The 27886-nt window shown below is 50.0% G+C and overlaps 1 protein-coding gene across 2 annotated transcripts in view; it reads left to right on the top strand.

Annotated features, from left to right (window-relative positions):
* Positions 1-27886, top strand: part of SLIT3 (slit guidance ligand 3) — a 588416-nt gene that overhangs the window by 473354 nt on the left and 87176 nt on the right. For both annotated transcript variants that reach the window (XM_036884704.2, XM_036884703.2), the window contains exons 10-14: positions 943-1014; positions 5837-5908; positions 9523-9594; positions 20848-20991; positions 22225-22388. In XM_036884704.2, coding sequence (XP_036740599.2) covers positions 943-1014; positions 5837-5908; positions 9523-9594; positions 20848-20991; positions 22225-22388 — 524 coding nt within the window. The remainder of the gene's footprint in view (positions 1-942; positions 1015-5836; positions 5909-9522; positions 9595-20847; positions 20992-22224; positions 22389-27886) is intronic.

Below are 27886 nucleotides of genomic sequence, written 5' to 3'. Positions count from 1 at the left end.
CTGAGAAAGGGAGATGAATGAGGAGAAGATGCTGTGTCCTCAGCCTGGGCCCAGGGCACCATTCATCACCTCTAATAGAGGGCTCCCGCTCATGCCTGCTTCCCTCCACACCTGTTCCTGGCGATGGGAAGTCATTTGTGAGGTGAAAGCATAAAGGATGGAAATGCTCACTCACTCACTCCCCACAGCCCCTTCTCTTCCAAGAAGCTCTGGGCCCTGGGCCTGCAGCATATCTTATTCTTTCCAGAGTAATAGGAGAGGAGGCATTTCAGGAAAGTCCTTAAGATGGCAAAGCCACCGATGCAGCAGCAGCCTCGGGGAGTGGTCCAGCTGCGCCCCGGGAGCCCTCAGGATGTCAGGGAGACAACTAGACACATGACAGGCGGGGGGCCTAGGGACTTGAGGGCTATTTCCCCACCATATGAGAACAGCCAACTGAAAGACCCAGAAACAAGTGGTGAATCATCATGTAGACCTGCAACTAATATGTTATATGTCACTTATACCACAATAAAAGATAAAAACCCAAAAATGAAGTCAGCCACCATTGGTTCTGCCTGTATGGTACCCCAGGAGCAGTGTAGGTGAGTTCTTAACTGAATAGTGACATGACAGAGTCCACAACTTTTTACTCTTCCTTTTCCTCATCCATTTGCCTTTTTCAACACTCTAGTTCCTACAGCTTATTTTGGGAGAAGCCTCCAAAAGTAGCTCATAATAAACCAGAGCCACAAATCCTCAAGGAGAAGTCCTCTTCTCTACCTTTCTCCATGAGGAGTTAGACCCTGGGGTGGGTGCTCCATACTTTAGAGCATGAGTCTCTGGCTTCTGCACAGTATCTGCCCCATGTCCCTCAACCAAGAAAGTGTGCCCTGTCCTCAAGGCCTTCTGCAACCACTTGTTGCCTGGTGGACAGCTAATCGACCCTTCTCTGTTTCTCAGACGCCTGGAACAGAACTCCATCAGGTCCATCCCCACTGGAGCCTTCACCCAGTACAAGAAACTGAAGCGAATGTGAGTTGCCCCTGGGAAAAAATGAGCCCAAATCTTTCAGTCTTGGGGGGAATGTGTCATGTAGGGGGCACCCTGCCCAGATGGTAGCCCCTATCACATCCTTGCTGGAGAGTTCGGTGTCAGACCAGGAGTGCTCAGCAGAGATCGGGGGTCAGGTTCAGAAGTGCTGCCCTCACTGGGGAGGCGTATGGGTTTAGACCCTTCAGAGCTAAGGGCTATCCAACCAGAGCAAAATGAAATCACCTGAGTGAGAGGGGCAGCTGGTTGGCTGAAAAACCCCCTATGACCATTTTTATTGTCCCCTGGCTTTGGCGATATGGGCCTAAAGTAGGAATTTCAGTAGAGATGTGACAGTGGCCCTGTATCATTCCACAGCACTGTCACCAAAGTCCCTGCAACCATGTACACAACTCATCTGAGAAACAGTGCTGTCTATGCTGTGCAAGGGACAGTGCGAGGATCCATGGATCAAGGGGTGCGCCCAAACGAGGCTGTTCCCATGGCGCTTACATGTCCAAGTGGGAGAACAGAAAGAAGTAAATATCAGAAACTGATAAGGACCCAAAAGTAAAACAAAGGAAGGGAAGGGGACAGAAGGCAATGCGGGGAGTTATTTCAGGTGGGTTTGCCCATGAGAGCCCCACATGCAGGTGACCCGAATGAAGGGCACCAGTGCCCTGAGTCACTCTCAGGGAGAATTCTGCCCATGCAAGGCTGTGGGCACATGGACGGGTGGCACAACAGTGAGGAGCTAACGAGTGGGAGGAAAGCGCTGGAGAGGTGGGCAGGGGCCAGATCCTGTGGGCTCGTGAGGCTGCGTGAGGACTTCCTGTTCTTTCTGAGTAAGGTAAGAAGCTTTGGAGCCTCCCTGATCCTCCAGCAACAAATGACTTGTCCACGATTGTCCCCAACCTCCCCTTGCCGCTGTATCTATCACACTGCTGCCACCCCATGCTGTCCGCACCCGGTGCACCAACACTGCTGGCCCCTCCCTACCACTGCGCCCCTGAGGGTGTCGGCACACCAGGGCCCTCATCCCCACCGTGGCAACATCACACTGCCACCCCTGCCCGTAACATGACCTGCCCGTGAGCACCGCTCCGTGAGTCACCGAGAGCAGGCCGCTCTGAAGGGAAGTCAGTAGGATCCAGAAACGCCTGGCTGTTACCGCAATTGATATGAAGAGTCTGGGAGGGAGATTCCTTTCCTGTTTCCAGGCTTAAGAAATCATGTATTAGAGCCCAATAATCAAGGGGCTTTTCTCATCCCAGTTACTTTCTCTCTCTGGCCCCTCACAGGAAAGGGAGGGAGCAGGTAGAAAGATGCATGAAATCAGTCTTGTTCCCTCCACTGGAGGCTGATTCCTCGGTTTCCCTTGAGTAGGAGGGACTACATTAAGGAGGTTAACTATTTGCTGACTCCTTCTATGTGAAAAATAAATATCCCCGCAAAACAGTGACGTTAGGCTTTACCCTTGGATCTCAGGAAGCCAACTTCCCATCTCCCTGGAAATCCAAACCAAACAAGAATTTCTCCTGGTACAATTCCAAAAGTAGAAACCACCATAATGAGCCAGCCCTGAGCACGGACTTCTTCCCTTCCCTTGGCAGCGTTCTTGCTGGAGGAGCTGTATAAATATAGGCCTTAATATTTAAAACCTTGGGCTGTTAATCTCCTGCCTCCCCAAGCTCACTCTCCGTACCTCCCCCCCCAATTCATTTTTAAAGCCCAGCTTGATTATGCAGCCAGATAGTAATTTCAGTGACAAATGACAAGTTCAGTCACTGCCCCAACCTACATCTCTTGCATGATTTAAGTTACTGCTCTAATTTTTTGCAAAGTCCAGGTAATTTAGAGCATGGCGGTGTTTTACTGTCCTTTCTCCATCCCATTGGGGTTGCCATGATCTGCACATTCAAAATTCATAAGACCTTCTCAGTCACGACCTGGGGAGTGAATTTAATTTTTGATCACTTCTGATGCTATTGATATTTATTATGACGCCCTTTTTTCCCCGAGGGATGGTGGTAGAGAAGAAAGAGACCACTTAAAAAATTTTTCCGACTCACAGAATTTCAGAAACCCAGACTGAAGTGCAGTGGCTGGGGAGAAGTAGGGTCCCTGGTGAGAATGGATCTTAAAACCCTAAGTGTGAATTCCTCCCAGGTGTACGTGGCCAGTTTATCTCTAATCTCTAACAGAAAGAAGTATCTCCTCAACTGTAAATGAATCACATCATCCTCTTATCTCTAACAATTATTTTTTAATTCCCCCTTAATGAATGGCTCTGTTCCTACCTATTTCTAGTGGTGTATTTAGTATAAAAAATACTTGCTGGTAAGAGCTAGAATCAAGATAGAGAAGCCATTTGTAGGGGGGGAGTAGAGACTAGAGAGGAGCTCTCGGTATTACAGGGCTGGTTAGGTGGCGATGCTGACATGTGAGGGCCAAACCTGTGTCGTTTGGCCGGAGTGGTGTGCTGGCTTCCTTCACCTCCCTACTCTCAGGCAGAGCGGTATTCCACACGCTCCCGCACTTCCCAGTGCCTCACACGTATTCCCCTCTTGACTCTTGTAGGCACTGGAATTTGCCACCTCTTTTCAAAATAGTCTGGAAAGGCCACTCCCTCTTGGGCATCCAGTTTATAAGCCCCAAGGCAGTGGGGTGAGTCTGAGACTGACCAGATTCTAAAATGCTGGTAGCCTAAAATACAAGCAGGGACCACCTGCATGGGAATGGCTGGGACTTGTTACGTATGCATACTCCTGACTCCAGTTCCCCAGCCAGCCAAACCAGACTCTCTGTGGGGGCATCTAATAAACACCCCAGTGAGGTCGGAGAACATCTGATGCCTGGCGTCAGCCCTGGGACTGCCTGATGTGGACTGGGAGGGGTCACGCGTGGAGATGGGTGGGCAGTGGAAGCCCTCCCCCACCGGCCTTCCTGTCCAGGGCCATTGCCTTCTGCATCCATCTAGTGAAGTAGAAGGAAGACCCGAGATGCCACCTCTGTACTTAAAGAGCCTCGCCCCTCAGGGCTTCTGTTTCCTCCCTGCAGAGTTAAGAATTAAGATAAAGTGACCACCAGGATTAACTCCCACCTAAACCATCACTTCTGCAATTTCTACTCCCCATCATCTCCAAATCCACAAGGCATCTCACCTCATGCTATAGAGAGGGGTGCACCCAAAAGTTTAGTTGTGGACTGAATACCAGTTTGCCCTGACAAGGCTAAAGCATGGGACTTCCCCACCGGTCACAAAATTTCCTCTCACTTGCTAGAGGTCTAAGGACCTTGGAGGGACACCCCATGGTGGGAGTGGGTGGAAATGAAGCTCTCTCACTAGCCTGATCTGAGCACAGACCCTGCACGCTTGCCTGAAATGCCTTGCCAGGCAGCCACGCCAATGGCAAGCAAGATTAGGATAATCCGGGGAATTTGCTTGTTAAGACCCTTATACAAAAATGGAGAGCTGAAGAAAATCCTGGTGTAAGCTGACGCATTTTTTAGCACAATCTGTGGATTTGTTAGATGCCATCTCGCCAGCTGAAGGGGTAAGCTCTACAGCTGTGCCTACAAAGCCTTAACCTCTGAAGTATCTTTAAATGCACAGGCTTTGGAAACAGGGAGCAAAGGGAGCAGAGGCCCGGAGAAGGTGCTCATGTAGCCCTTTGAAGGCTATTAGAAGGAGAGAACCAGGCCTGAGGAGTGTGCTTAAGAGGCTGGGGGCCTGGGGTGTGTGGCCTTACTGGAGGCAATTGCTCAAGAATCTGCTTAGATGTGCCTTCTTCTTGATATTCCCTCATCTCCTCCTCGTTGACCCTCCAAGACCCCAGCTCCTGCTCTTCCACACAAAAGCAAAGACCCATTGATTTATTCTGTTAAAGAAGAAGGACCGGAGTGATTTGTTGTTGCTGGAAACTGGAGCATCTCCCCTTCCAGTGACAGGAGCCCAGATGCCCTCCCGAGCTAGTGACTCAAAGTCTTCTCCCTCAGTGATGTGCCATTAGCAAGAACTATAGGCCCAGAATCTCTGGGGCTCTGGAAAGTAGGGAGCCTCGTGGCTCTGAGAAGGAGCTGGGTCAGGGAGATGCCTCTGCACCACAAGGCCAGGTTGGCTGCCTGCTGCACAGCATCCCTCTTGCTCAGGGCATCCCCCAGCCCTGGATATCACCGCCCTGGGTTTGCTCCTGTCTGAGGAGCACTGCCAGCGACAAGCCCCATGGCAGCCGTCCCCTGAGGATCTCATGAGGCGCTTACATCACACAGCCTGGAGGATGCACCAAGCCAGACAGAGACTTAAATCACGGCTCAAAACTTCCTTTCAGGTCAGGAAGGCAAAGTCACTAGGAAGGTGAAATGACTCAGGACTTTTGGGGAGAAAAATAAGCCATCACTGAGGCATGAAACAAAAGATGATGCTTACAGGAACACTGGCCTGCGTTTGGGTGGCGCTCGTTTCTGCTTCGTGTATGCTGTGAATGCTTGGTAACGCGGCCTATGTCAAGGCCCGAATTTGACAGGTGCAGCTTTCCACCTTCAAAGCGAGGGCTCATGTGTGCAAAGCCATATGTCAAAGTTAAGACACCAGGGGTGAGCATCCTTTGAAAGCCAAGAAGAGTGATACAAATGTAATATATTTTAGCATGAGGTAATTCAACTGAATGGTCATTTAGCCCCTTCTCCTGCACTGTGAATAACTAAGTTGATTGAGTGATTAATTCTCACCATTTTGAGTACCTGAAATGCTTGATACGCACTTGGGAATGGCTGTAGCATGCCTTTGAGCTGTGTTCTTAGACTCCGCTGTTAATGTTTTTAGAGACATCAGCAAGAATCAGATATCGGACATCGCTCCAGATGCCTTCCAGGGTCTGAAATCGCTCACATCGCTGTAAGTGGAAGCAGAGTTGCGTGGCGGGAGGGGTGGGGGTAGGCAGAAGAGGGATGTGTCCATATTTTTCAGGAGGTGTTTTATCAAGGTTTTATGTTCCCTTACACACTTGTGGCAACCTGGTTAAAGAAACAAATATTTCTTCAGGGGAAATTGATCTTGGAGAATATTTCTACAACCTAAATGCATTATTTTTATTGATTAAGTGCCCAAGAGGCTTCCCAGTTATTGGCTTCTAATTCAAGTGCATCTTTTACTCTAACCCGTGCCCAGTGCAATCCCCATGCCTCCACAGCGCTCTCCAGGGAGATGTAGGGAGAGAATTGAAACATACGTTTATTACCCAGGTGCCCATTTCACCATGTATGTGCCCTTGTCAAGGGAAGAGCTAATTTTCTCCCCCTGATTTTCAGGCTTTTTCTCCAAACCAACCTCACAGCGGTTGTGCTGAGAAAGCCTCAGGCCCATCCTGGAAGCCCTTCCTTTCTTTGATCTCAAATCCCTAGTACAGCTAACTGGGTAGAGCCAAGCCTCCCCCACCAGGGGCTCAGAGGCCCCCAGGGGCAGGGAGGTGAGAAGCACCGCCCTGATTCTCTCAGTGGCGCACCCTGTGGCATAGGGAAGTCATTTGAGTCTTCAGTGCATGTTTTCTCACAAGGAAGATGGGGACAGTGACACCTTTCCTGCCCCCACATTCCTGGTGGCCAAGATGACAGCACTGACAGCCGGCGGTACACACCACTTTGTAAGCGTTGGCGGGTGCTGCTTAGTAGTCTTGCAAGTTTAATTCACATAACCTAAAATAGGGACTCTCCTCTGTCTTTTCCAGTTGAGGAAACTGGGTGATCTAAGCTCTACACAGATAGGGGTTTTTGTCTGTTTCAATCCTGGCTGAATCTTCAGCTCCTCATACAGTACCTGGCTCATAGTTATTGCAAAAAATGAAACTTCTTGAGTAAATAAAGGTAGCCTATGAGAAGTCCGCAAGTGGGAGAGGCAGGATCTGGGCCCAGGCAGCGTGATCGCAGAGTCTACACTCTTTGTCCACGTGTTGTGCGGCCTCTGGAGGGACTGTGCCAAGTATAAGTGAGGTACAACAAAGCTCGCATGGGTTGATGTGATTTATGTCATTTGGTGACCTGTGCACCTGGGCAAGAGCCAGGATACTCAAGGCAAGCTGTCCAGGCTTTGCCTCTAAGTGAAGCCTGTTTGCTTAATTTATGAGCGGGCAGGTAACAAGATATATACACATCTTTCCCCCACCTGCCCTCCCCACCCCCCGGGGAAGGGGCTGAGGACAGAGAAGAATCTTGATTCAGCTGTTGCCTGCTGCTTGCAGAGTAAATTAGTTTCATTTATCGAATAGAACATCTGGCTGGGATATCAAAGACAGGATTGTGTGTGAGATTAGTGTCTGCTTATTGTGCTGAAGATCACAGAGGAGAAGGGAGGGTGGCCCTCTGTCACCAGGATCCCGTCTCTGCCCCCACCTTCCCATCCCCTTGTCTGCTTTCCCTCTGTTGGGATTTGGCGACAGTCTGAGGACAGTGAGATGCTTCTGGTCCTGCGGAAAATAAATTCAAAATCTGGTTGCCAATCATGAAATTGGCACGCCATTAGCCAATTCTGAAATGTTCTGGGACACTGTTAAGGGAAGTGCCTCTGACCCCCAATTTATGCATTTATCCATTCAGTAGGTGCCTACTATGTACTGAGTAGTGTTACAGGTACTGAGAATGTGGCAATGAACTGGACTGGCAAGCCTCTTGGCCTCATAGGGCTTTGAACACATCCAGTCAACCTCAGGAGTGACCAAGGTAAAGGGCAGGAAAGTCTTTACCCTGTACCTCTTTGTTCATTCTTCCAACAAATCCTCATTGTGCTAGACCCCATTCCCTTCTTAGCTCTAGGTACCCAGCCATAAACTAGCCCCATGTCACCCCGTGCACAGAGCCCACATTCAAGGGGACTGCGAGGTAGAGGCACAGAAAAAAATTTTTAATAAATAAATAATATAACATGATGTGAAATAAAAAGAGTGGCAGGTGGTGAAAAACATTAACTGCAATATTCAAGAGAAGCTCCCCAAGGAAGAGATATTTGAGCGCAGACCTGAAAGGTGGGAAGAAGGCAGTCAAGGGAAGATCTGGGGGGAAGCCAGATGAGTCCCAGATGCCCCAAGGTGGGTCCACAGCCCACTTCAGCCTGCCTAAGAGTGGTTTTGAGCCACTAGGCTCAGAGCGTCCCTTACAGAGGTGTGATGGGTGATGTGAGGACCTGTGGCTGCAGGACCCACAGCCCAGCCACCCTACCAGCTTCTGCTACAGCAAAAGTCCTGACATCAGCCAAGACGAGCAGACAGTGACATTACTACCTTCAGCACAGTGAGCAGTGGGACGTTAATATGAATTACAAATGTGAGCCTGCGCCATCATGCTGACTTTATTTACTCATTAATTTGTTGAAACATTAATGAAACACACCCGCAGACTGAATGAGGCACACTCACTCTTCACTCCTGGTGACATCTGGAAAATGGGGAGTTCGGTTTATCACTTTCATTTACCATTTTTTCATCCTAATATTTTGCCTCCTCAAAGACACATAAAAATCTGGATTTGTAATCTGAATGGAGATTGAACATTGCATTCATTCTGTGCTCTTCAGGGCCCGAGAGGGAATTAAAAATAAAAATGAAACTCTCTTTAGCTCAGTTCCCTCCATCTCAGAGGAGGCTGCACCCACGAGATGCAAAGTCTGTGCCATGGATGAGAGCAGGGAGAGGCCAGCATTGTCTTCTGGGCCTGTGTTGAAGGCCAGTAGGACCCTCTGGGCGCTGGGCTGCAGAGGCGGACAGTAGGCTTCTTCCCCAAGCCTCACAAGTCAAGGACTTGCCCATGAATAGGAGATATCAGTGCGAGGAACCTGTAGCTCTAAAAGACAGTGGGATCAAAGACTTCAGAGTTCCTTGGTTCCTGGAGCTCAAAGAACAGGAAAAGGGAGTGGAGTACAGGAGCTGCCATCAATGTGAGATGACAGAGTCTTGCTCCTCAGCTTTTCCTAAGAGCCAGCCCCTGACTCAGCAGTCCCAAGTCTATCTGGATAGGACTCCAGAGTCCCAAAGCCCTGTCTCGGATGATCAAAGAACTCAGCTAAGGAATTCCTAGGATGCAATGGGATATTAAAAGGAAACATTCTATAGACTGTGCTCAGCCTGATCAATACCCATTGAAGACAAGAAGACACAAGGCCTGCCAGCTTCCCACACATCTTATTTATTGCCAGGGTGTGAGTCATATGAGTGGCTCAGGCAGGCACCCAGAGGGACTGCTGCTTCCCGTTGTGGATTACTCACTGAGCTGGGCTCCCCGGGATGAAAGACAACGGGGCCCGTTTCTCCTGGCCTCCCAGACAGCCTGTCCCGCCAGCCCCTAGTGGCGCTTGCCTGCGGCTCACTGGTGAGGGGAAGGAATGAGACCACCTGGGGAAGGAGACACGCTGAGACGTCCTTCCCCCCGACCAGAGTTAGCCAAGGTGACAGCCTCCCATGTGAATGGCTTCCAGTGACCTCACATCCACAGTGACTGACTGCTGTGTTCTTCACTCTTTTCCAGGGTGCTCTATGGGAACAAGATCACCGAGATCGCCAAGGGACTATTTGACGGGCTGGTGTCCCTACAGCTGCTGTGAGTAGGCACCTGTCACTCGGTGTGTCTCTGGGACCCCAGGCAGGCTCTTCCTTGCAAACTTTAGTCATGCTCTGTAGAGTTCTTCTTTTGACTTTGTATACACCAAAAGGAAAAATAAAATTCTGAGCTGTCACCCCTCACCTCCACCTCCTCTTTCTGTTGGAAGGAGAGTCAGGGAGTTGGCAAGGGGAGGCCAAGGGCAATGTGAACAAATATAAATGACACAGCTCAGGAGCCTGACCCAGGCATGAGGTACTAGCCCTCGGTTTGGGGGCTAGAAACTAAGCCAGAGTTAACTCCTTCAAGGGGGAGCATCTTGCAGGAGTGTGCTAAGAATTTAGGCAACTAAAACATTTATGTATCGTATTCCAGTATGAAGGCTGAAACGGAGCTCTCTCAGACATGTGACCTTGAAGAAGGGTGGGGGTGGGGTGGTGAAATAATTAGGGAAGGGCATAATCTGTCACCAATGTGACTCTATCTGTGAAAGATATGGCTGAGGGGAGAAGTGTTTATTTAATTTAAAGGAAGATTTGTTGCCTTGAATTTGCAGCTCTGGGATTATTTATTTGCATTTATTTCATCCCAGTCATTTGAGCTTAAATGTTTGAAGAAGATAATTGAACTCTGATTTGGGGAGGCAAGCAAGGAAAGGAATTTAGCTCATTCTGTATTTTAAGATTTCTGATTGGGGGAGAATTAGCTCTGGTTTGTGATTAGATAGCCAGAGCATCTCCACACATGTACTGTGAGTGTGGGAGTGTGTGTGTGTGTTCATGTCTGCTCAGAGACCATCAGTTCCTATTGGTAGTAGGAAATGATCCTAAATATCCTGGGAGCAATGGAGAATACCACGTCTCAGAGAGGCAAGTGACTTGCCCTCAGTCACACAGCAAAAGAGGTGTGGAGACAGCAGTAGCATTTACATGGTCTTATGGATAGGAGGGTCCAGTCCTCGGAAAAGCACAAGATGTACGTGCATGAGTGTGCGTGTCTGTAAAACCACCTCCAAGTCATGGGCAGCGAGAAAGGGGCCTGGGGCTTCCCCACTTCCCATGTGCAGTTAAGTGAAGCAGCAGTATGAATTTGCAGACTGGATCTCGGGCTGGGTGGGAGCCAGAAGCAAGAATGGAGAGAGGCAACACATCTCACAGGGTGACTCCCAAAGACTCTGCAAGAAAGAGGAAGTGAGACTTTTCCTTAGCCTTCCCCTTCCCATATCTTTACTTCCTACCTTCTCATGTCCTATAAGACTCAGCCCTAGACAGATTCTCCTAGGACAATACAGTAATGCAAATCATGTCACAGTGTGATGTCCAGCCAGTTTCCAGACAGTTGTCCATCACAATAGGAGTCAGGCTTGTTTCAATGAAGCTGAAGCAAGAGAAAGAAAATTCCATTATTTTTTTCCATGCATGTCCCCCCACCTCTGTCTCCATGTCTGTCTTACTCTGTGTTATCTCTGTGCAAGCATATTTGTGTTCAAAGATCCCAGCTCTCAGTGGGCCTTTAAGGCTGTTTGTTAGAATGACACACAGGGGCTCTGCAGGGAGCTGGGTGTTTCACAGATGGTGTTCTTTGCTTGTAGCAAAGAAACTGTAAGTTATAACTGCCACCATAAGGCTAGTTAACTGTAGCTATTAATCCCTTGAAAGAGGAGTAACAATAGTGTCCGCCTTGAGGTAGATTTGGGGGTGTTGTGTTCTGCTGGGCTGAATATCATTTTACATTCCGTGTGTTTGGTGTGGAAAGGACAATGCCTTTGCATGCATTAAGGAGAAACATAGCATGCACTGAAGTGCCTAGCACAGGGCATGGTATGTTGTAAGGATTCAAGAGATGCATGTCTTTTTCAAAAAGAAATATACCAGCTCCAAGCAGATAGCAGTCATGAGATTAATAGAACTAACAGGACTTTGCATGGGCCAGGAAGGCAACTCCAGTTTAATATCACCATTTTAAGCAGATGGAATTGAGTAGCTGGGAGTAAAGACAAACATCCCCCATTCTCTCACAACCAAGAGTTGACATAACTCAGACAGGCTCGCTTTCCAGAAAGAACCAGCAACTGTAGCGGTCATTGGGTTTTTGCCTGCCTTTGAGCAGTTGGAAAGCAAGTCCTGATTAGATCTAATTTAGAGTTCATCCTGCTAAAGATTGGATTTCTCCTTGGTAGACTGGAGACACTCTGATAAGAAGGCCCTGATGAGAATATTCTGGTAATCTAGGTAATTTCCTCTCCTTTCTCTTGAAAGCTTTTTGCAAGAGGTTTGTGTTTTTTCCTCTCTGTCTCTCAAATTATTGGTGCCTCAAAAAGCCAGGTTGTCCCTGCCACACGAAGTGATCTTGGGTATTCCCTTCCTGGCACTCTCGTCATGCTGCCTCTGATGAAGTGGGTACATCTGTTGCCTGCCCTCTTCTGTTTCTCCAAAGTTTTCAGCCATCCCACCAAATTTGTCTAGTCTAGTCTCTACCCAGTCTCCTGGATCATTTTCTTGATTTATTCATTCCAGCAGATGGCCAACACAAATAGAATATCTCAAGGCTTCAGAAGTATTCAGAGGCTGCAGCAAGTGGGTCTACACGGAGGAGCTTCAATAGTCCTAGGAATGACCCCCCTAAACCCAATATCCTGTCCTCTGGGTAGCAGCCTCACAAGAGTCACCTGCTTAAGTTCCAAAATCTTAGAGTTCAAAGAAACTTCTGGGCTTCAAGCACAGGCTTCTGTCCAGAAACGCCTCCCATGGCCTCTCTGACCAATCTTCCTATGGCTCATCCATGACACTTTCTGTGATAAGTCATTACCACGGAGTTAGAAGGTTAGGAAGCTCTTTCTTATGCTAAACCTCCGTAATGGCTTCTGGGAAGCTCAGAAAAGGCTATTGTCATAATCTTTAAGTGTTTGAAAATAGCTAGTATGTCTCGCTGTAATTAATCATAAGCAAGTTCTGCTCCTGCAGATACTCATTGTATAAACACATCCGATGGCTATTAGTAACAACCCTTAACAACCCTTATTATCACTGGGGATGCAAGATAGTCTATCAGCAGCTCTCTTTTAAAACAGGCTGCCGGGAAGTGAGTCAGATACTCATTTGGACAAGAAGAAGTGTGAAGTTCACACTGCTGAGGTCTGAAGTACCCCACATGGAGCCCTCTCAGAATCCAGGGTTAGCACAGGACATGCTGTTGGGCACAACCCCAACTCTGGGGAAGAGAGCAGCTGGATCACCAGAGGAGTGACCTGTTCTCTTCTCCCCGACTCCATCCGTTCCCTTCCTTGACTAAACTTAGGGTGAACGCTTAGAGTGCTTAGCTCCTCTCCAGTCCCCTGCCCTCCAGGCTTCTGGGCAACTGGGACACCTGTAGAGATTGAGACCCTGGGTGTGCAGCCAGTCAGAGGGCCCCCAGAGGCCTCGTAGCTCAGAGGTCAGTCTTGCCCCAAAGCAAGAAAAGCCCTCAGCATGTCTCTAGAGCCATCACTTCCTCTCCTGATGGGCAGCCGCAAGCTGCGCTGTTTCAGCTGCCCCAGGGAACAAAGAGCATTCGTTTAGTGCTCACTGACTGCATGACATGCATGTCATTCGAGGTGGACGCTTTCATGTAAAGGCTGGCTGTGGTCGATGTTAAGCCTGCTCCAGGAGGTCCTAAACCAAACCAGCTTGTCTTGGGGCTGGAATAAGTTAAGACACCCAGGCACCTGTTGTTTGATTTTCTTGGAAGGCAGACAAGACCATCTGAGGATCTTGGAGTTTGCCAAGCAACATGCCAGTTACAGAGCAGTGAACAAAACTCACTGCTAGCTCACTCTCTCCCTGTCTCAGTACCTCACTGTCACTCCCTGTAGCTCACTCTCCTTCACCAGCTGTTTCACAACGATTACTACTGCTGCTAATAATAGCAGCTAATATTGATCCAATACTTAATATGCTCTGGAACCTGTGCTAAGCAATTTTATATGCATCATCTCCTGTAATCTTTACAACAGTGTTACAAGGAAGGTGTTGTTGAAAGGCCCATTTGACAGATGCGGAAACCAGGGCACTGAAGGGTTGAGTAAGTTGGTGGCATTGCTCAGCATATAAGTGATGGGGCAGAGGAACCCAGGCAGTCTGATTCTAGAGTCCACGTGAGAGGTTTGTGCTTCAGACCGTCATAGGCAGACCTGCAGAACAAGTTTGATACACAGAACAAGAGTTCCCCACTGGCTCGGGCCAAGAGGAGGCGCTGCTGAGCCATGAACCCATTCCTCTTGCTGCGCCTCCTGTCAGCCCTGGGCCACGCTGTCTCGGTGCGCCATCCCCTGGCTCCCTGCCACCGCCCCACGGCCTTGCCCTGAGCCCTGGAGGAGGGCGGTCAAGGAGCTGCTTGGTCTTGAAGACCTGGCCGAGGTGAGGTGCGGAGGGCTCTCCCTGGCAGCAGGAGCAGGCTTACTCTTCTTAGAATAGTGGGAGGCATTCTGAGGGAGGAAGTTCTTCCCACTCCCAGGCACCCGGAGGTCCCTCCAGAGAGCTCTCAGGGAAACCTGAACGCTGGGATCCTTCCCTGCCTGGCCATGGAGGGAATGGTTCACACCTCTTCAAGGACTGACAGTAAGCAGGTGGCAGTCAGGCAAGTGACCACCCTAGGAGCTGCTGGGGGAGGGCTGCGCAAGCCAAGTCTCACTAGGTAAGGCCCTTGATCTCCTGGCAGCATGTGATGGGCCCCTGTCTGGTCGCTGAGAGCCTCAGTTTCCCTCTGCTCACCTGAGGAAAGCCTAGCTGCTTGCACCCTGTTCTCAGGGGCCTCCTATGTCTGAGTCAGAGGAGGTCCTATTTTCTGAAAGGCCACTCGGTAGCATTGCACCTTTGCGTTTCCCTGCATCAGGAATCACCATGACAACACATAGCCTGTGGCAGTCAGTGCAGGCATGAGGAGAAAGGGGAAAGGGGAAAGGGGCAGCGTCTTTCTTGCCCCAGGTTGGGACCTGGAAGATCCCTCCTGCTTCCTCCCAGAGAGCTGGGCACCGTGTGGCCCGGGGCACCCAGCCACAAGCGTAGGCTCTGGTTGGGGCCAGCGGTCCTTGACCTTATGGCACCAGGTATCACCAGACTCCTCCCATTGTTTGGCCTCAGTAGGTTCCTGAAAGTCAAATAAATCCCTCATATTTTCTAGGGGAAGGTAAGAACATACTGTCTGTTCTCAGGGAAAAGAGTGGCACTTCTTACAATTAATAGATAATGAAATTCAGGATGGCAGAGGGTTAAATCTAGAGAAAAAAAAATTTTTTTAAGACATTAATGAGAAAGATTTGACTGTATATCCTGCAGATTCATCAGGTGTCCAGAATCGCTCCCCTAATTGGTGTCCCCACTGATAATTTATGCCCATGCGTAATGGTGATAAATACTTCCAGGAACACACAGGTAATTTTCTTAATAACAAAGAGCCTTTATAACTCATTCTTTAAAAACAATTCCCCTACTGGAGGAGCCATAGAAAGGGTTACGCCAGATAGCTGTTGGTACCATCTTTCTCCTTCATGTAGCTGCATCTGAGTGTTTATGAAACACAAATGACCCCCAAGCCTTGCCTTAGGGAAAGGAGCCGTGCCCACCTTCTTCTCCCAGTCTTTCCCGGAAGGGCTTCCCTTCTTCTCTGGGAAAGGGGCCACTACACTCTTTCTGGGCACAAGTTTTCTGAGAAGACTTTATACTCTAGAGTTTAGAATATTCTTTCATCATTTCCACATAATCACCACATAAAGAGGAGGAGTAATATGACCACTGTCTTCTGCAGGATTGTGGGCGGCGGGGTGGGGGTGGACAATATAAATACCACCCCAAATGATAGCTGGGTGACTGCATCAACATGTGAACCTCTGGAGTTGTCAAGGTGATTTTAATGCAATTTATCATGTAACCTGACTCCAGATGTTTGTGTTTTCCAAACCTTGCAGCAAAGGCCTGTGAGCTCCAGGGGATACTTCACGGAGGAGGAGATGTGGGCAAGGGCAATAGCTAAAAATGGGGCCTCAGTGTTCTTCTGCCCCACTGGCCGCTTTAGAGAGAGTGGACATGGTGTGTCCTTTTCGGTGACCAGGGTGGGCCTCATTCCTCTCCAGTGGTCTGGCTCCCAGATCCCCTGGACCTGAGTGAGGCTGTAGGCTGCTGGGAGGGTGAGGGCCCCTGGGACTCTCCCTGCCTGCCCGGCCTGGTTCCCTAGCAGAAGGACTTGAGCCGCTGGAGCCCTCCTTAGCCCAGACTCGAGCTGTTTCACTTCCCCCTCCCCCGCCAGCTCTGTGGCTCTCAATGGCTTCTGTTTCCTGCCGGGTTTTTCCCGAAGGCAGCAGCTCCTGGAAAGGATTCTCTCTCAGCAGCAGCGTTATGTTGGTTAGTCAATGGGCTGAGTGCTAATACCTCTTGACGTGGAACATATGTGGAGGCTGAAAGTGCTGCGAGAAGAGGGGGTGGCAGAGTGCCTCGCAGAGCCAACACTCGGAAAATAAATTTAGAAGGTAATGCACGGGCACTCCTCCTCTCGGTTGTGCCACTCTCCTTAATCCCCTCTGACAGGAGCACGGCTCCCTCTGTGTTGTTTTATTGTAGAATCATCACTAAGTTAATGGGAGTGGCTACAAAGAACGTACCTCCCCGCCCCCCATCCGGTTACCATCAGGTGATTTCCACAGCGCTGTACCGAGGCATCAGGACGGCATCGTGGGTGGGAGCGAAGTCTTTAGCCTAAAGATAGCGTGGATCCCGATGGCAGCCTACCACTTTGCTCAAAGGTCCTCCAGCTTCTGAGTCCAGAGGTGTCATCTGTCAGGTGGAAATAACACCTCGTGGGGCCTTGGGGAGATTCAGTGAGTTGATACTCATAAGGTGCGTGGTGAGGGGCTCTTCACAGGTAGTGCATAGTACCTGTTGGGTCACGTGGCCCCAGCTGTCCATCTGGCCTCATCATCTCAGCCCCTCCCTTTCTTGTTGTTTCTATGACCTCTGACTTTCTTTGGAAGGTTGGTCTGGAAGCAGGTGGCCCCAAAAGATGGTTGGATCTGTTTCTGGGGAAATATCTGTGAACACACTATGCTCCTAAACCCCCAACTCGCTGGATCCAACAGCAGATCAAGCTGAGATCTAATTAGGGTATCAGAATTTTGAGTTTGAGGACCAGGCAGCCCCTTGAATGAGGCAAACTGGAGCCTCCCATCTTACATGAGGGATGCTGTTGTATCTGCCTCACCGTCATCCCCTGGGCTGTCCAGAACAGAGTGAGAGTTCAGCGTGAGGGGAGCACAGAGCTGACCACAGCAGCTCCCAAAACAGCGCTTGAGTCAGTGATCCCCGAAGGCTGAAACAGGTGCCGGCCAATCAGTGGGGAACCGGCCACTTTGTGCCAATGGCAGTTTGGTGGGTATCCCGTCTCTTTCTGCGTGGTGCCAGGCCCCTTCTAAGAGTCAACAGGACTCCTGACACCGCAGTGCAACCCAGAGGCAAGCAGCCTTCCAGACCCCGCCAGATCTCTGTCTACCTGAAGCATGCCTGGTGCCTTCCAAAGCTAGCAAAATAGCCACTCCCCAGAGACAGTGAACGCGTCCCGCCACACACAGAAAAGAGAATGTGGATTTTATGTGGTGGATAAGAAATGAGCTTTGGAGCCAGACAGGCTAGAGCTTCACTTAGGTGACCTTGGGTCACTTGGGTCACTTCACTGTGTGACACCGGTCAAATCTGTCACTACTCTGACCCTCAGTTTCCTCATCAGCAAAATGAGGATGATTTTAGTGCTGCTGTGAGGATGAAAGAAAATACTGCATGGAAAGTGCTTTGAAAAATGTTAGGCACATGGCTGCACACAATGCTGTGGTTTCTAGAAATGAGGCTGTGTGATTATCATTGTTTCACACTGCAGTTACAAGGCTGCTCCTCAGAGGGGGTGGACTGGGCCAGATCACGCAGCCTTGGTGGAGGAGGAGGGAGGCCTATGTCAGGACAACAGAATTGCTATACCCTATTTCAAATAGTTATTTAGTCTCTATTTGCTCCATCAAAGGGTGTTTTTTTAAAATTCCTTCCAGCTCCTGCCCACATGCCAGAGAGCTCAGAGAGTCTTTCATGGAGGTGAGACTGAGCTAAGTAGCTGCCAACTTCCTCTCAAAGGAGAGAGGACAGAAGGACAGGCTGTGAAATCTTGCTGGTGCTGGGGATCAATGAGGCTGTCCTGGGCATCTAAATCTGATAATCGGCTTAATTTGATCTCTCCCCGCACCTCTGCGTCTTGCCTGAGGGAGCCAAGCGGCTCAGGAGAGGATAGGTGACCTAGGGGCTGCCCTGCTGTGTTTCCTTTTGCTTCTGCTTCGTGCACCTCCTGCTGTCTTTGCCTACTAATCCTGCCAGCCTGGGTTGTTTTGATGCCTTACTTTTTGCAATAATATGCCAGGCTGAAAGATCTAGGAGCAGTAGGGAACAAGGAAGATCCTCTCTCTGGATCAGAAAAAGGAAGCCCCAGCAGTTCTGATGGGTGGGGAGGGTTGCAAGCATGACATGCAGCTTGGATGCCCTTTCAAGGCAGGTCAAAGTTGCCATGCCTATGTCCCCCTGGCCATCTTCCTTGTCCCCAGAACTAAGTGCTGCAATTGGGCTCACAAATCTGCACTAGAGTCTCAAATCTAAATTCCTACTCAGGCAAGGTAGGTAGAATAAACTAGTAAAGTATAACAATAGGGAGTAGTGAGGACTGTGGCAAATAGAGAGCATATGTCCTATCTAAAGGGGGCAGCCACCCCTTAGCTGCCTCAAATGGACCCAGGGTTGCTTGAGCTTCTGAAATTTTTTTCAAGAGAATGGAAATCTAATGTGTGCTTATGTGTCTTTGTGACTGGAGAAGGAGAGAAATTTCCTGATTTTTAAGACACAGGAAGGGCTGAACGAACAGATTTGCATATGGAATGTTGCAATATGTTGCAGGGAGGAGTCTGTCCTCAGGCCATCAGATTGGCACCTTTGGCCTGGTCTCTACTGAACAGTTCAGTATTTCCTAGCAAGACGATACCCGAACAAGTTCCTGAATATCAAGATTTGGAAAAAATTATTTACCACATACTTTTCCTTTTTAAACAAACCAAAAAAATTGTGAGTGTGTGTGTGTGTGTGTGTGTGTGTGTGTGTGTGTGTGTGTGTATGAAGGCCCATTCCCCCGTGGAGCTTGGGCCTGTGGGGTCCTCTAGCTGTTCTCCCTGTTTCTCTGCTCCATAGCATTCTCCTTTGGATGCCCCCAACATGGAATGACCTTGACTAAAATTTAATATACAAAGCACAGGAAATTCTTGGGGGAAATGCTACTAAAGGGATAGACATATGGGCCAGGTAGATAGGGCATTCATAAAGAAGAAACTGAACCCTCTAGAGACCTAAATTATCATAACTACTTGCAGCATGCTCCCTGGAAACATGTGTGACCTTGAACAAGCCCACCAAACTCTCAGCCTTCGTTTCCTCACCTGTAACTTGGGAGGCCGGCTCTGCCCATCTGCCCAGGTTATTGTGAGAATAATAGGATGTCAGAGAAGCACTCTGGAAAACATGAGAAGTATTCTAGCAATGAAAGCTTTTTTCTTCTGCAAGGCAGAAACAATCTGCCTGGGCCCTGGGGACCCTGCCCCTTATTAGCCAGATTAAACAGGCAGTTCTTCCACTTGCCATGGCCACAGCTGCCTGCCTGCCCGCGGGATGCACAGGGCCCACTGGGAGGACAGGCCCACTGAAAGGAAGAGGTGGCGCAGGTGATTTATCTCCTATGGGCAGCCTTACTATTAGCAGCTAAAGTCCCCCGGTGCCCTGGCATCAGGAGACCCCAGAGGCAAGCCAGCCCATTATGGTTCTCATGGGTCGTTCCCCACAGGGGAAGCATTGAGCCAGCCTTGAAAATAGAAATTTTAAAAATTCAACATTTTTGCTGGTTTAGTTCCTCCCTCCCCCACTTTCATTCAGGAGGGAGTGAGAAATTATTTTATGCTAGTTTTGAGAGCATAACTAGTTGGCCTAGGATCATAAATGAGAACTGTATTCTTAGGACCCAAAATTGCCTTACTTGCCAACTCCATTCTGGAAAACTCTTCTATAACCCTCATGGCATCCTCTATTCTGGAGCGGTTTCACCTGAAAGGCAGCTTCCTTTGATACATGTGTGTGTGTGTGTCTGGGTGTCTGGGTGTATGTGTGTGTCTGTGTGTGAGGAGAGGGGTCTGAAGAGCTAAGGCCACAGCAGAACAGCTCCCTTGTGGAGAGGAAGGCTGCCCTGGGGGAATGGGTGCCACTTTAGAGGAGTGTGACCCCCCGGAGTTGCCTTATGGAGTGGAGTATATTCCTTACTAAGTGCTTGGGCGAGGCACTCAGGATATAGGGAGGAATACAATAGATGTCATGTGTGCCCCCAGAGAGCTTATAGTCTGGACAGGAGGCAAACAATAAACAAACATAATTACAAATTGAGAGAAGTGCTATGAAGGAAATAAATGGTGGACTGTGAGAGACAATAAAGGGGGCCTCTGGGTCCTGCTGTGGAGGAAATAGGCAGAGCAGGCCTCTCTGAGGAGGGGACATTTGAGCTGAGAGGCAGAGGAGTCAGAGGGAGCCCCCTTATGAAACAGGGTAAAGAGCGTGTTCAAGGACCGGGGCTGAGATGCTGTAATGTATTGGAGGAACTAAAGGGTAGTGACTGGGGGTGGAGAGGATGAGAGGGGAAAGGGGCAGAGGTCAGATCACACAGAACTCTGTGCACACAGAGAGGGAGAGAAAGAATGAATGAATTCATACGTGTATACACACATGCCTACCAATGGATATATTTTTTTCTGGGAGGATGACCTTTAACTTTCATCAAATTTTCAGTGAGATCAGTGATCCAAAAGAACTCTAAGGCATTTTTTGAATCAAGACTCCTTTAGTCAATCAACCAAAGCTTTACAATTGTGGCAAATAATTTTTTTGTCTGATTCCTGGGAGCCCCACATGCTGAAGCAGAAAGTCAGGGGCATGGGGTTCCGTTTCCAGTCTTCCTCTGAGGGCGGTGTGCAAGGGAGGCTCCCGGAGGTTTCAGGGTGCGGCCCAGCGTCCATGTGACTGGATGTACAGGTGGCCCCAAGAATGCAGGTCCCTCTCTTTCCCTGGAAGGAGGGCTCTGGGAGCTCTGCAGCCCACCCGCTGCAGCTGCAGCCCTCACTCCACAGGACCAGGACTGGGCAGTCACCAGCCTCCCTTCTGCTTGCAGCCTCCTCAATGCCAACAAGATCAATTGCCTCCGGGTGAACACATTCCAGGACCTGCAGAACCTCAACCTGCTCTCCCTGTATGACAACAAGCTGCAGACCGTCAGCAAGGGGCTCTTTGCTCCTCTGCAGGCCATCCAGACGCTGTGAGTATGCCACCGTGAGTTCCAGCACTGGCCCGAGCAGCCGGCAACCCCAAACACTCAGTCATGGAGAACACCCGAAGTGAAGGCAAAGCAAGCGTGTCTAGACAGATCTATAGAGGCCGCAGTGAGAATGGACAGCAAGAGTATTACCAGCTTACCTGCACCAAGCACTCACATGTTGCTCGATGCTGAGTTGAGTACTTGTCCTATATTCAAACCTTTAAGCCTCATAACAACCCTGTGAGATAGGTATTATTGTGACCCCCTATTTCTTTGTGAGGAAACCAAGGCACAGAGAGGTTAAGTAACTTACTCAAGGTTGCACAGCTAGCAAGAAGCAGGATTTGAATCCAGGCAGAGTTGTTACTTACCTGCTCTCTTAACCATTTACAGCTACTGTATTCTGAGCAGGCTCCATCTCTGCTGATAACCCTTTCCTGCCCACCAGCAACTCCCACCGCCCTGCAAAACCAAACCCCGATGCGAGCACCCTGAGAACATTTCACCTTTAGGGAGCAGTCCCTCACTCCCAAGTGCTGTGGGTGTTCATAAAGAGTTACGTCAGATGACTCCTGAGCACAGATCTCAGCCCATAGTTTTGATGGCTGTAGCCCCAAGCTTAGAGCCTCACCCCAGCCCCAGGCCTGAGCACAGTCTGGGGCTTCTGGAGATGCTCTGAGTCCTCCAGCACTTAACTCCTTCCATAGCCAGAGACAGGCGCCAATAAAGAGCAAGAACAGCTGTTGCATATTACCCCACCCAGGGCACCAAGCACCAGGTGCTGCGCTTTGGGGCAGAGGAAGCCAGACTCCCAAAGCTGCTCTCACGCTGAGGAGGATAGTAACAATACCCGCCTCTAGGTATGGAACACCCACCGTGGGCCAGTGTCCGTGCCAGCCACGCTCAGCACCGGTGTTACTGAGCTTGGAGAAGTGAAATGCAGTCTGCTCTGAGCATAAGCCCCAAGCCTGTGACTCGCGTTGCCCAAGCCCGGGCCAGAATGGTGGAGGTCCTGCCCCAAGTGGGGAGAGCAGGGAGGCTGATTCCCCGACCCAAAGCCAGCCACACCTGTAACAGTCATGCAGACAGCGGGCTTCAAGCCCCTGGGTCCTGTCTGAACGCAGCCCCCAGAGGAGGCCAGGTCAGAGGTAATGAGGGAGGGACCCTGGCGGGTCGGTGGGGTGGGTCGTGGCACTGCTGGTCACTCCTCATGGACTCCCGTCCCTCTCACAGCCACTTAGCCCAAAACCCGTTTGTGTGCGACTGCCACTTGAAGTGGCTGGCCGACTACCTCCAGGACAACCCCATCGAGACCAGTGGGGCCCGCTGCAGCAGCCCGCGCCGGCTGGCCAACAAGCGCATCAGCCAGATCAAGAGCAAGAAGTTCCGCTGCTCAGGTAATCAGGTTACAGCCGGGCCCCACCTTCTGACTCAGAGCGCAGCGGCCCCAGAGAGGCCAATAATCCAATCTGGAGGACAGCAAGCGCTGTAATGGCTCCTGGGGAGCAGCTTTGCAAATTAAATTGGGGAAATTCAGTTAGCCCCACAGAAACCCAATTATCTTATGGATTTAAAATAAAACACACACACACAATAAAAGCATGGGGGACATGAGTTCAGGAGAGACAGAACCCAGATGGCCACGTATCTCCGAGGCTAGGTGGAAACTCGGGGATGGGGCAGCCTTTACGCATGTGCCCTTTAGAGGCTATGGTTTTCATTTTTTAGATGCTAAAGTGTGTTCCTAAGTAGCAGATAGAGAAAAAAAATGTACTCAAGACCAGGCTGCAGGCAGTATGTAATCCTGGGTGCCTCTCACCCCTTCTAAGACCACCTTTGGTACCGACCTCAGACCACAATGTATTACAGGTTTCACCGACAATTTCTGGCTATCTCCTAACCCAGACTAGTGTTCCGATCATGGAGAGAATAGCAAAGAGTTATGCTCGGGAAGAAAGCAAAGCCTTGCTCCCCAGGTTCCAAGTCCTCTCTAGAAGCCTTCCTCCCTGCTGTACCCAGGAAGGACACCAGGGGCGAATGGCAGGGGAAACATCAGGTCATCTTGGAAAAACAAGTCTCTCTCCCTGATCCAATAGCTAAATGAACAGGCAGTTAAAAATGACTATCATTTGCGTCATTTGCTACGGGATAAAATCCCCAAGCTGCCTTGTGTTCCCAATGGCAAGATGTGCTGAGATGGGTTGGCGCCAACCCTCACAACGTGTGTGTCAGCAAGAGCCCCGCCTCTCCCTGCCCAACAGTGTTTCATGTGAGTGAGTCTCCCCAGAGAGAAGGCCAGCAGGCAGACTTCTGCTTCTTTAAAATTGTTCTCGTCCTCTTAAGTCATATTCTTTGGTCCACATCTCCCGAATGATCAACCTTAGCTACAGTATTTTCTTCAACAGAAGCAAATCCTGCAAGAGAGCTTGGAGGTACCTCAGGGCCTTTGTGGCAATATGAGGCATTGGTCGCAATTGGTCTTCCCTCAAAAAATGTCAATTACAGGAGTTTGTTTCCTGTGATGAGCACTGTGCTGAGTGCTTCTGGTTTGATTTGGTTCTTCCAGTAGTCCTGTGAGAGCAGCAGGAGAGGTCCCTGTCCTGCACCAGAGAGGGCCAAGGGCTCAGAGGTGAAGGGCACCCCTGGCCACAACCAGCAAAGAGTGGAGGCAGGACCAGACCCCAGTTCTGGCTCACTCCGGACTCCATGCAGCATGTAGGAGAGAAAGTACATTTGGGAAGGAGGTCCACCTGCTTGGATGACTTTCTTGCCCAGTCGCATGTGCCGCCCACCCCATGAACTCTGCTTAAGTATCTTCTTGGGACCAGCAGCAACTCTGGAAAAAAATTCTCTCCTAGCCCAGAGCTGTCGCCTGAGGCATAACCATCCTTTCCCCAGGGCCTCATTACTTATACCTCTTACTCTCTGTCCCCTCTGATCCTACCCGTGTCTGGCCAGGGCTGAGTTAATTAACTCTGACAAGCTGTTGTGCCCAAAAAGAGGGACTAAAGAGACATAGAGGGCAGGGTGCCAGCTCCAACCCATCAGTCTTATGGGGGGTCCTGTCAGGATCTCAGGCTCCAGATCTCTGCCCTCCAAGACCCTGGGAGGGCAGGGCAGGGGTGGAATCAGCCCATGGTCCGAGGACTAACATCTCCCAATTGCCTAGGAATGACTGTGGGCTGGGGTTGGGGTGATGGGTGGGGAGCGGGGTGTACAGACAGAACTAAGTAGGAGATAAGAGAAAATAGCAAGTAGACCTAGGAAGCAGTAGATCTTATTCCTAACCCTAGCTCTGCCGCTAGCCACCTACCTACCTGTGCACTGGGCGGATCCTGGCTGCTTTTCCTGTGTGGGGTAGGAGTGGTTGGAAAGTTTAAGAAGAAACAAATAGGGAGAAGGGTCAGGGTTCTTGGATCAACCTGTCTAAAATAATCTTTTTTTTAAATCAATACTAAGCAGACAGATTATTCCTATGAAGGTGGATAAAGTTGGAGCTGTGATGAGCCTGACATACAGCATATTCTGTATGCTTTTATTCTATAGCTGCAGAGAAGAGGTAGAGAGAGCGACTGGTGATCTCCAAAGACCTTGGCTTGAAAGACCTTGGGGCCCAAACCTGCCTTGGCCTTGAGGGATACAGAAGCCATAGAACTAAAGCTCTGTGTTTCCAGGAAGCTCCAGCAGAAGGACAGGCAGGTGACACATACTGGATTTGACAGATAATAACTCTGCATTTTACTTTCCCCTAAAAGCACCCCCATTGCAAAGACAGTTGATGTAATTAGGAGCCAATTTGAGAGCTCTTCCTGCAATGCATAAAGCCCCTCCTTAGGCAGGGAGTCTGGTTCCCAGCTGCCCTGTGTCTGCCTCCATCAGCTGCATCCGCTGCTCCCGGCGGCAATATCTGGTTAGAGGTGAATGCAGCCGGCTGGGGTAATCTGAGCATCAGATTATGTCCTCCTGAAAAGGCACCATCTGGCTGCCTAGGACCTCAAGCCGGTCCCAGGGGTGGGGACTTGGCAGGTGAAAGATGCTGTCTTCCATCATGCCTTCCCCTCCTTTTATGTGGCGATCCAATCAGCAAGAAGAAACTCTCTTAGTGAAAAATACAGAGGGTAGTGACACACTATGTCCAAAGATGGCAAAGAGCTAGACACCTCTCAGGGAATCCAGAATTTTAGAGACCTCAGAGATCGTCCAGTCCATCCTAGCTTATAGAGTAATATTTTCAAGACAAAATCTAAACCCCAGGACTTCTGAAGTACTGTGAAAATTCTTCATAACTTCTTCCCTGGTCCCTTCATTTCTTTTTGTTCAGGGAAACCAAAGAGATCATAAGGCTTGAGAGCAGGGGCAGGAAAAGGATGGATTTTCCCTGCTCTTGTACTAAAAGGCCCGATCAAACTTAAATATAAAATCCCCAAGCCAGAATGTTTACAGAGCCGTGTGTGTCTGGGGGTCAAGCAGAGTTGAGTCTGGATTGCAGAGGCCAACTCTAGTTGGTCTGATGGGAGGTCTTAGCAAGAGGCGGGGCCAGGCCCAGCTGTGGAACAACCTTGACTAAGCAGTCAACCATTGCAGACAACCCAGGCACTGTCAAGGTGCTGTGACTATCCTGTCCCAAAAATACAGTGTGGATGAACAGTGACCCTGCCCCTGGGGCCTCCCCATCTCCTGACCCAGACTCTGGTCTCTTCAAGATGCATACATCCTTTCCCAGTGTCTTTGGAGGAAGCTCATAAAAACTGCTCCCGATCTATTGCTGATAGAGACAGTGCCTGGGCACTCTCACCTGGGCCCCTGGCATCCAGAACAGCTGGTGGTTAGTACCCCCCCACCGAATCCTGAGATTCATAACCATGGAAGAAGTCAGGAAATCAAGAAGGACCCAAGAACCTGGTGTCTTCTTTCCTTCCATCTCTTAGTCTGATGGGCCTGTATCACCAAGGGCTTGGGTCACCGCCTCTGTGAAAGTCAGTGTTCTCGGACCATTGTGACTGTCGGTTTCTCAGTCCCAAATGCAGGACACTATTGGCTTCCCTGTCTTTCTCCCTCACTAGGAGCATGTATTTTGATAACATACCTGCCCTCTATTATACCTCAAGTGATCTGGAATGAATGTCTGTCAGCCAGAGGGCTTCTGGGGGACCTGAAGGACACTGAGGAGACTCCTGAACTGTGGAATTTCAAAGGGGCGTTTCCTAATGAAGAGCATCAGAGCTTTGCTAGACCACTCGGAATTCTTGCTTGTCTCTTTATTTAAGGAGCTGAGGGAACAAACTACTGTGGAACTACTCTGCTAGGGGATGGGTCCCAGGTTGCAAAACAAGCAGAAGATGCTTCTGCTACATTTGATATCTTGGCAGATGAAATGGTGTGACTGAGTCAGGGTCAGAGATTCAGTTCAGTCCTGTGATGTGACCACAGACGTCTGTGGTCACAATTCCCTTGGGAAAGATCTGTTCTCCCTGATACTCCTGAGTAGGGTGCCCAGTAGTCTCCCACCCGTTCCTCTCTCTCCCCACTGCGTCTCCCCTGGGGTGGGAAGAAGGGTGTGGGGGGTCCTGTCTTCAGAAGTGTTCCTGCGGAACCCCGCTCCTGGTACTAATCACGCTCAGTGGGGGCCTGCTCCGGCTTCCGCTTCTCCACGCTGCTTCCTCTGAGCGCTCCTGTCCTCTCTCTGACGCTGCTTCCTGACCTTGACTCTGACCAGTTGCCGCGGAGCTTTCCTTTGTGCTTGATCTAACCATGTGGTGGAACGATGGAAACGGAACATGGTTCTGTCAAGCACCGCGGAAAGCACCGCGCTCTCCTGCAGCATGGCCCGCCATCGCCGCCACCGCTGGACACCTCTTCTCTGCTCTGGAGCACCGCAGCCCACCACCCGCCAGACCCGCCCCTCCCAAGCTAGCCTCACAGAGGGTAGGGGGTGGGAGTCTCGAAGGATGCACAGAGTACCTCCACGTCCAGGTAGCATGGGCATGGAGAAGCACACTGGAGGCAAGCTGAGATCTGTATCCACGTCCCCTACCCCGAGAGGAGTCACCGTCCCATATTTCTGGATGCAGCCAAGCATAAAAGAGCTAGGTTTGAGCCCAGAAACCAGTTTCCTTCTTCCATTTGAAGGCAGTGGGTGAACCCAAGCTGTATGCCCCATTGTTTCATGGAAGAGTCCCAGCCCAAGGTCATTTTCCCAAGTGGTAGCTAACCTAAAGGTCATACTGCTTGTGACCCACTCCCTACCTACCATCTTTACTGGAAGCATGGGAATGAATGTGTAAAGCTGGCATGAGTCTGAGATTTTAGATTTAGTCTGAGTCAGCTTCTGCCCTGTCCCCAATCCTCATGAGTACTTTGGCCCTGTGTCCTGTGCAGCCTAAAGTCCAGTCTGTCTCCTTGGCCTTCTGAGCCAAAGTGCTGGGCTCCTCACATGGTGCTAGTTCAGGGCCACATGGGGGCCGTGCAGAAACCTGCTGTCTCTTATGAGAGAGGGATCTTAGTGCCTCCCATTTTGCTCATTTCTTGGTAAAGCCTAGACCCAGAGTAATCAGAAGAGTGTGGTGTTAGTTCATGCCATGGAATCTGTGCCCTGTGCCATGCAAGAGAGAGCCGTGCTGGGAACCAAACCCTGGCTGCAGCCCAGGAGCAGGCTCCAGGCTCCCACAGTGATGCGTGACGTGCTGTCTCCTGTCCCCATGATCACCCTCCTGGCCAGGGTTTCAGCCACTGCTGAGTAATGGGGGTCCTGTTCACCCCCTGGCTCCTCTCACCAAGCATTGAGTGCTCACTGCAGGCCAGGCACGGAGCTGTTGGACAGCACTACCTTGATTTTCACAACAATCCTACAAAGGAAGGCTTTTTACAGATGAATATATCAAGTCAGAGAGGTCAA

The sequence above is a fragment of the Manis pentadactyla genome, chromosome 2, assembly GCF_030020395.1.
Source record: "Manis pentadactyla isolate mManPen7 chromosome 2, mManPen7.hap1, whole genome shotgun sequence".
Classification (NCBI taxonomy): Eukaryota; Metazoa; Chordata; class Mammalia; order Pholidota; family Manidae; genus Manis; species Manis pentadactyla.
The sequence above is the reverse complement of the archived record's forward strand: the minus strand, read 5'-3'. Positions and strand labels throughout refer to the sequence as shown.